The 9,437-nt window shown below is 31.2% G+C and overlaps 1 protein-coding gene across 1 annotated transcript; it reads left to right on the plus strand.

Annotated features, from left to right (window-relative positions):
• The first annotated feature begins 6,666 nt into the window (after nt 1-6,666).
• Nucleotides 6,667-8,976, plus strand: LOC139498056 (sialate:O-sulfotransferase 2-like). The gene is made up of 4 exons (XM_071286359.1): nt 6,667-6,859; nt 7,210-7,337; nt 8,063-8,201; nt 8,896-8,976. The coding sequence occupies exons 1-4, from the start codon at nt 6,667-6,669 to the stop codon at nt 8,904-8,906; spliced, it is 471 nt and encodes a 156-aa protein (XP_071142460.1). The 3' UTR covers nt 8,907-8,976.
• Nucleotides 8,977-9,437: the final 461 nt, after the last annotated feature.

The following is a 9,437-nucleotide window of genomic DNA, read 5'->3' on the forward strand; positions in this document are numbered from 1 at the left end:
GAGTCTTAGATTGTACGTACTCTAAAAGGTCTCCACATTTGATTAATGCCATCTCTAAAACAGGCAGTTTCAGAATAACTTTGAAGCCCGAATTTGATTTCTAATAAAATGGATGTTTATGATTTAGAAAAGGTATAGTGGAGAACTAGGAAGACCCATATACTAGTATAGCATTTTTTTTGTAAGGACACTTATGTAGTTTATGTATCCAATACAGTGAGGTAAAATCCAGTTCTTCATCCTTGATTGAAATTCCGAAGAAAAATAGAACAGACATATGAGTATCTCTGATTTTCTCTTTGGGAAGTGTCGTGAGTGTATATGCTGAGTTTCCAAGTGAAATGTCAATACCCAATTCGTTTATCAATCAGTTAATGCAATGAGATTTCCACAAACTACGATGTTGTTGGTGTTTTATCTGTGGGGACAACAACACATTGGTCATGGAAGTAGGACAAGTTTTTTTTACAATTTTTGGATCTTTAAGACATAGCATGGGTATTGATAGACCCATCAAGTTCAAAGAATATTTGCAATGTCTTATTTTGACTTCAACACTTCCATGTTCCAATGAGTGACAACAATTACCAGCTGAGCAGGGTAATGGTCCACTTTAAATGTCCATCGACCAGTATTTACCGGTGTTTGACAATAAAGCTCTGTATTTATCTGGCATAGTACTAATAGTATTGATAACTCTTTACGAACATTTTTGTATTTAAAAAATTCAAAAAAGCACAAATAAATGTTAAATCTGTTTGTTTTAAATACTTATAAAATTGATATACTCATTAAATTAAAAAACCGTTTACATGTAAGTTGAAAAAAAACCCAGTTACCCACTCTTTCTTGAGACAATTCAGAAAAGACAAACATATTTTTTAAAAAGTACAATAATAAGTTAATATTGATATTGAAACAGACCTTTTAGGAAGGAGGTCTTTAATTTCAATATTAACTATCATTGAATCATAAAGATATGCAGATGGATTGGTTCCTTTATCACATGTTTATGATAGATTTATAATATCTAAATATATGCTTTCTTTTCTTGCTATACTAAAGAACATTTGTTGATTTCTTGACTTAATAATGTTCCTTGTTTCCCAGATATGTTAACATTATGTTTTTTAATTTAAAACACGGAAGTTCGTGTAATATACGAATTATACAAATGGTATGTCATATATGCAAATAATGTTGATGTAGTAATCTAAGATAATATCGATATAATAACACGCAATTTACACAAGTCTTGTTATTCTTAAATGCCAATGATACCACGTATACCATATTGATTGAATCTGACACTAGTAAACTGTTTTTGCATTGAAAGCATTATATTGTCATCCTAAGTTGCATTACTTAAATATAATTAAATAATTTTTATACAATTTAGATTCTTTGAATTTACAAAATTAACTAACTATATTGAATACATATATCCAATCAAACCCAGAAATAAAGAATTCAACAGATAAGTTTAGTCTGCCTCATATCTTGACTTACATAAAGAAATGGACAGTGCCAGTAGGTTAAAAATAAAAAAATTACGACAACAAATTGTCCCTAAAATGAACTTTCCATTTCTATGTTTCAAAATTGCAACAGTGCTTGCACATGGAGTATATTATTTCCCTGATTTTCAGATATATAAGGAATTGGCTTTTCTCTCATGATTTCTTTGGTAGAGGATTGCTGCTCACACGGACGCTATTGCACCGATATTACTTAAGTTGCACATAACACTCTTATATGTTACGGACGGCAAAAGTTTTAATTGAATATGTACAACGTCTTTGTTACAACTGTTTTAACTACAATCTGTCCCTTTTCCCTAATTTTAGCGTGTGCCACATGTGGGTTTTGACGTGCTGACTCTTTCGGTAGCACACGAGATCATCCCAAAGTTTTTTTATTTTAAAAAAAAAAAATTCTTGGGTGTGTGTGGTGGGAAGGGAGGGGGTTGATTCGTGTTATTTTTTTTTGGTATTATTTCGTTTTTAACCAAAGTGTGGTCAGTTATTTTTTTCAAAGGAGTGTGTGTCCTTTGATAATATTCTGAGCTTTGTTTAAAATACTCGACTTTGTTTCATAAAACTGTATATTTGTTTTATTTTACGTATACATTTGCAGTATCTACTTTGCAAAAGAATTATGAAATATGTGTGTCCCTTTAAGTTGGTATGTAACTATAAATCATTTCGTGTAATATTAACCCATCATTTTAAAATGTGTGTACTTATTTGTTATAGTTATCATTTTTCGGTGTCTGCCCTGTGGCTACGCCTTTCCATAATTTGCTAAGACTCGGGTTTTATGTGTTTTGTAATGTTCTAAATACTAGAAAATCCCGGGGTTAACTGGATTTTTTCGGGTAAACTAAATAATATATTATGTTTACTCTAATCTTAAAGATAGAGAGTGATGAATTTCAAATGCATACATAAAATAAACTCCCACTTTAAGTCCTTTAGAGTGCCTAAAATTTAAAGACGATTTTTGCAACTCAACATACAAATTAAATTATAAAAAATGTCTCACTAAGAGTTTTGGATAGTTCTACATATTTATGAAATTGCCATAAATTATGTCTTAAGTGGTTAAACTTTGAATCATATCACACATATTAATTTGGTAATAATACATATACCTTAGTATAAACAAACATTTATATACAAGAAACATTGACTATTTAACTATTTTGTACATCAAATACTTTTCAAAGGTACTAGGATTATAATTCAATACGCCAAAAAGTCATATTGTCCAGACAGGGAAAACACAGGTTTTTCCCACTAGCCTTTTTCCGCTCTGGTATAACTTTGCCAACCTTGCCTTAGACAGAATATGCACAGGCAGGACTTGACAGCTTTTTAATGCAGTAAGATCATATAGAGAAACTAATGTATTTTGTTAATAATAATTCAAATCACTGATGCAGTAAAATTTGTACCGTGAGTGTTTAGTTAATATTGTAAAAATCCAGAAAAGCACATGGTACGCTTACCCTTTATAAATTGTTTTACTCATTATTATCATACATTTAGGTCGGAAATCCTTGACCTTTCATTAAATCTTCGTCTTCGAAATATCTTTATAAATTACCTAGGTTGACGTCAAGACGGGATTATCATTATTTTTCAGAAAGAAAAAAAAAATTCGGTTTATCCGATATTCTGATAAATATATCACAAAAACCTTGTCCAAGAATCTACAATGATTGTATCGTATGGTAAAATGCCAATTTATGATTTTTAAATCATTATTTCAAATATAATATCAAGATATATTAAGATTTCTGACAAATGGAATATACCTTGAAACAAACCTTTTACCTTTTAGATGAATTGTAAATTGAATACAGTGCATTTTATTCTGAATTTTATAAATCGTACTACTGAAATGAATAAGGTGCATTGACTTAAAGGTTTATTGTATCAAATGGTCTATATGCTCTTCAAGTCAACTTACAAGCTTAACAGAGAGATCTTTGGGATTTATGATTTTTTTCTGAAGTCACACGTAACTGACAGAACTCATTCGGTAGGTTTTAATTCCTCATAAATACAAATTCCAGATGAAGCATTTTTATAGAATTATGCAGAATTGACATAATGACCGATGATTTCAATTGCAAACACTTATCTGTGTCTAAGTGCTTGTAACTATTTAAATCCGTCCCATTTTATGAGTTTTGTTCCTGTGAGGACTATCGAGCTCCTGGATGTTTTTTTTTCACTCACGGAATGACATCTGTAAATGAACTTGTCATTATCTAATTTTCTTTAAAAAAAAAACCACCACGTTGTACAGCACTTGGATGGTGTAAAATAAAAAAAAAAGTGAACGGTGTAATAATGTATGGCATATGGTGCAATGGTAGAAGGTGTAGGGTGCTATGGTGTAAGGTGTAAGCGGAATGGTGTAAAGGTGTAGCGTGTATGGCAGCAGCTTCTCTGTGAACAAATCAGTGTAATGTGTAAGGTGTATGGTGCAAAGGTGTAACGTGTATAGTGTAATTGCACAGGGTGTACGGTGTAATGGTGAATTGTGTAATGACATATGGTGTTAGTGGGAAGTTTACACGGTGTCTACTCATTTATCCAACTTTTAAAATAAGGTATTTTCATTTAGCCAACTTATCATTTTTGTTAATTATGGGTTGTTTGTTTAGTAATAATAAGGTGTCTTTCTAAAATTGGCAGTAAAATTGTTCCTGTATGTTTTTATATTATTTAGAAAATATATATAAAATAGGCGATAGTAAACTTGTAACATTTTATTTTTAAATAAAATTGAGTATATCTCAAATAATAAATAAATGTTTCATCGATTATACAGAAGAAACCCACAAAAAAATCAGTGATATTTTTATATATTAACATTTTATGAAAGTAAATATGACTGTATTTATTATTTTTTTAAACTGTAGGTGCAAGTTATAACATAACAATACATGTGACACCTGGGTTGCGTCCGATTCCTAACGGCTACATTACATATTTATGACTATTGAACGAGTAGCTAGCCTAGCTGCTATCAATATCTATGTAGCAGCTAGGCTAGCTACACGTTCAATAGTCATAAATCTACGTAGCATTATTTAGCTGCTACGAAATTGAACGCAACCCTCTTAACTTTTAATTGTGGAGCTGATTCAAGGTTATTACTAAATTAAACATTGTTCGTGTTCAGCATGTTTGCTAATCATTGCAAAAATCGAAACGTCTTTCACAACTCAAGCCCATGGTTGCGTTCAATATCGTAGCACTACGTAGCGGCTACGTAGCTGCTATTAATATCCATGTAGCAGCTAGTCAATAGCTACACGTTTAATAGTCAAAATCTACGTAGCACTACGTAGCTGCTCCGATATTGAACTCAACCCATATCTCCAAGTGTTAAAAAATAACAATATGTGACTGGGTTGCGTTCAAAATCGTAGCAGCTAAATAATACTACGTAGTGCTACGTAGATTTATGACTTTTGAACGTATAGCTAGCCTAACTGCTATCAATATCTACGTAGCACCTAGGCTAGCTATACGTTATATAAGCTTTGGATTTCAAATATTTTGGCCACGAGCATCACTGAAGAGACATGTATTGTCGAAATGCGCATCTGGTGCAAGAAAATTGATACCGTTAATTTTATTTCAATAGTCATACATCTACATAGCCCTATGTAGCCGCTACGATATTGAGAGCAACCCAGTACCCAGCAATCTTTCCAAAACATGTGGAGAATCAATGAATGAATGAACTCTTTTCTTATAAAACTACCGTGATTTCAGAGTTAAGCTCCTGTTATAGTATATATAGCCATTCAATCCAAAATTTCATTATTGCACAAATGGCAAACGCACAAGTAAAAGTACAACTAATTTCTCATGCCATAGGTCACTACCTAGCAGTTGTAGGCTACATATATAGTGTTTATACCAGGGAAGCGTTCAATATCGTAGCTGCTACGTAGTGCTCCATAGATTTTTGTCTATTGAACGTGTAGCTAGCCTATAGTTTCTACATATAAATTGATAGAAGCTATGGAGCAGCTACGTAGCTGCTACGATATTGAACACGACCCAAAAAACCGGGCAAAGATGCAGAACTTGTATACTGGAAATGTACAGAAATAGACTGCCCTGGCATCGTAAACACCACAGATAATCCAGTTACCAAGAGATCACAACCACCCACCGTCACATGCAGATATCAAAGCCAACTTTGTGTAGTAAAACGTATTCAACTAATATTTTGTCCCATTTGGATAATTTGGTCAGAACAACAGAAACAATTTAACCAAGAGGATCTATTACACAAAAAATGAACGAAGAGGATCTATTACACAAAAAAAAGCTCCATCTCATTGACAAATCTCTTCATGAATAAAAGTGCAACTAAAATTTTTTCTATCCAACTCACATTTTAATTAATGGTTTATTTAATCTGGGTATAATTTTCAGTCTTATTTTTCACCTGTCATTCAACCCAAACTCTAATTGAAAAACCCGGTGTTCTTGATTACCTTTGATCTCATCTATCTAACTTTTTTTTTACCTGTACTACCTTTAATTTTAAAAAGTTTTATAAATGAGAATGAACCGTTTACACCATCTAAGGACTGTAAAGATCATTAAAGATGTAGTTTTGATAATTGGTGTATTAGTTGAGAAATACACCGGAAAATTTAATTTTGTTTTTCTTCTCCAAAATAAAGTTTGTTCGTTGAATATAGAGGGACCTTACTACTGAAGTTAAATTGGATTAAGAATTATAATAGATATCCATATAAATGAATGCTTGTGTAACTTTCAAAATGCAATTCATGACATTTATTCAATGTGTATCGGTTCAATTTTATCATTATTGAAACTAACATTTTGATGTTTATTATCATGATTAGATTCAGCTGATAAGACAACAAATATACTTTAAATGAAAGACTGGTTGATAAATAATTCTTTTTTTTCAAATAGGAAATTTAATGTAATAACAGTTACCGTAACAGTTCACTCGCAACAGATGCGCATTTCACCGTTGTTTTGATGTAAGTATTTTAAATACTGTTATCTTATATGATATCGATAACTTAACACGCTATTTGTGCTTGATATATAATTCTCAAATAAGTAGTCCGTTCACATTACTATCTATAGCAAAATGCGATCTTTAGTCGTTTTACTTTTGACATTACAAACCGTTCTCGTTTGCAGTTTAAGTGATGACTATTTTAGAAAATGGATGGGGTGGCAATGGAACGACAGACTGTCGAAGACGAATAAAATTTTGAAGGTTTTGAAGGATATTTCCAAAAAAATTGATTCTATTGAGTCTGATCAAGGGGATAAAAATGGTGAGACTCTACAAATGGATCATAAATTGTTGTGTATTTGTCATTATTATTGTTTTTGTTATAAAAATTGACACCATTGTTTCTTATTGTTTTTTGTTGATTCTTTGTTTCGTTTTCGTATTTTATTTGTAATTATATGGGGTATAGCTTTTTTGTTATTCAATTGTGTAAACATTATGTTTGAAATTTCTAATTCATAATTAATTAATTCATTTATTGTAATAGTAGTAATAATTACTAGTATTACAATAAGTGTGTTTCTTATCAACTTATACAATGTTATTTAAAAACACGAAGGACAAATAAATAACTTACACAAAAATAAACTCATTATTCTCATTTCGTTTCAGGTTATATCGGATGCTTCCTAGATGATAGCAGTCGTCAGCTACCATATAACTATAAAAACTTAGGCGAAGGGATTAACTTGGCAAAGTGTCGGGAAAACTGCAAAGGTTACAAATACGTTGGCCTACAAGTAAGTTTAGAAATATGCTTAACAAAAATAGCATGACCAATATAAATGTACAGTTATTTACAGTATTCAAGTTTGGTAATACATATTGGTGTAGCGAGCTTGCCTAGCATGGTCGTTGGTTTGATCCAATGTCAAACTTATGATCCGAAAGGTGTGTATGTATTTCTTCTCCTACAATCTAGGACCAATATTACGAGTAAACACTAGTCGGCTCGAAGTAAGAAGATTGTATCTGATAACGTTTCTTTTTGTGGAATAGAACTTTTTAATCCGTATAAGAGTGTTAGTCTAGTACAAAGAATGGACTATGTTATCGTAGGATATCATAGCCACTTTATTTTGTCTTAATTTGCATGTTTCTTAAACAACGATTTAACTGCCAATCCATCTGAAAATTTATTTATATGTTTAACAGTATTTGGACTTTTATGTCATTTATTGTACATGCACACAAATTTTCACACACGATTAGCTATCAACAGATAGTTTATATTTCCAATATGTATTTGATCTATCAAGGTTCTATCGGGACGCTTCAAGTTTGTTAATACTTTTATGCGCAGCTTAATTTTTACATGTTTTTAAGTAGAAAACATAGGAAATAAAAAAAACCAAAAAAAAAAAAAACCAAAAAGAAAACCAGAAGAATAAGATAGATTCGACGACTAATAGTTCAATTCATAAAATATTTTCAAAACGTTAAAATATATAAATATGTTAAACAGTATAGAGTACAGTGCTTTTGTGGAAACCGGCTGGAAAAGACAAGATATAAACAAAAACCAGAATCTGATTGCAACATGAGATGTCCAGGAGAACTGAGTAGGATATGTGGAAGTGCTGGTAGAAATTCTGTGTATCTAGGTATGAACCAAATTTAGACATATTCTAAATAAGATAAAAATTGGAGTGTTACAAAAATGAAATATTAACATAATGAGAAAAATACCTAAACAATGAACAAGGATGCACAAAAAGTCATAATAGCCACTTGTAAAGCTTTTTATAGCAAAAAACTGAAAACCTGTGAAAAACCTACTAGACTCTATTTACAACATATAATTAATGTAGATGAACTCTTTAGACAGTACAAAAAACAATAATGTTAAATGAAACAACCATAAAGCCCACCTATTTTACTCCGTGTTGAATGTGTGCCTTGGGCTGTTTTCTGCTCTTTGATCGAGTTGTTGTCTTTTTGATACATTCCCTGTTCTATTCTGAATTTTAAGTACAATGTACATTTACCATGTTAGCTTCATCTAAGTAAATTTTAAGATTAAAACACACATGTATTTATTTTTAACTGATAGGCATCATAAATAGGCGTATTCAAATCATTGGTATCTGATTAATCACAAGGGACTATATCACTTCAGTATTTAAGGGCATTCTAAGTAATGATTGGAGTCAAACCTTTGAAAAATAATCTTATATTGTGTACTTAATATTTAATACTAAACCCAATTTTGTATGTTAAAATTGCATGATTTATCATGCTTACATTGTTTAACATTTATAACAGTTACGTTATTTTAATACATTTTCTATATTTCAGTGCAACAATAGAGAAGCAAGAACGCAAAAGATCAGACGTTATAACCAACCGCTTAACTATTAAATAAAATGTCAAAATTTACACTCTATTTCTCTTTATTTGTAAAACTATTGGTCCTACCGAATTACACTTATAACTAGGTGTATACTAAATTAAGAAACACGACGGGTCCCACATGTGGATCAGCTTTTACTTACAATTCCGAACTACTGACAAGACCACCAATTTTGTGGTTGTGTACTATTGTTTGTTGGATTGTCATTTTCTTTTTTTGTTATGAGGTTTTGTCATGGTCAGTTTATTTTGTTTTAATTGTCATTAGTTGTAATGTCATTCATACAATTGTTTGTTTCCCTTTAGCAATGCACCTTTAATACCCCCCTTTAATGCGTTTTTATTTTATTCACGAAACCACTCGACTCTACAAAAATCAAAGTTACACGACTAATGCGACTAAAATGATGTCTTATTCTACAATTTATCTTAAATCTTCCGGAGAAAGGTGAAAATAGCAAAACTTTTCAAGACAGATAAAATGGTAT

The sequence above is a fragment of the Mytilus edulis genome, chromosome 12, assembly GCF_963676685.1.
Source record: "Mytilus edulis chromosome 12, xbMytEdul2.2, whole genome shotgun sequence".
NCBI classification, from domain to species: Eukaryota; Metazoa; Mollusca; class Bivalvia; order Mytilida; family Mytilidae; genus Mytilus; species Mytilus edulis.

Bases quoted from the DNA above. Each gene is read 5' to 3' on its own strand.
- LOC139498056 (XM_071286359.1), top strand. From the start codon at position 6,667: ATGCGATCTTTAGTCGTTTTACTTTTGACATTACAAACCGTTCTCGTT. The intron at 6,860-7,209 runs GTGAGACTCTAC...ATTTCGTTTCAG, and splicing joins TGATCAAGGGGATAAAAATG to GTTATATCGGATGCTTCCTA. The intron at 7,338-8,062 runs GTAAGTTTAGAA...TATGTTAAACAG, and splicing joins ACAAATACGTTGGCCTACAA to TATAGAGTACAGTGCTTTTG.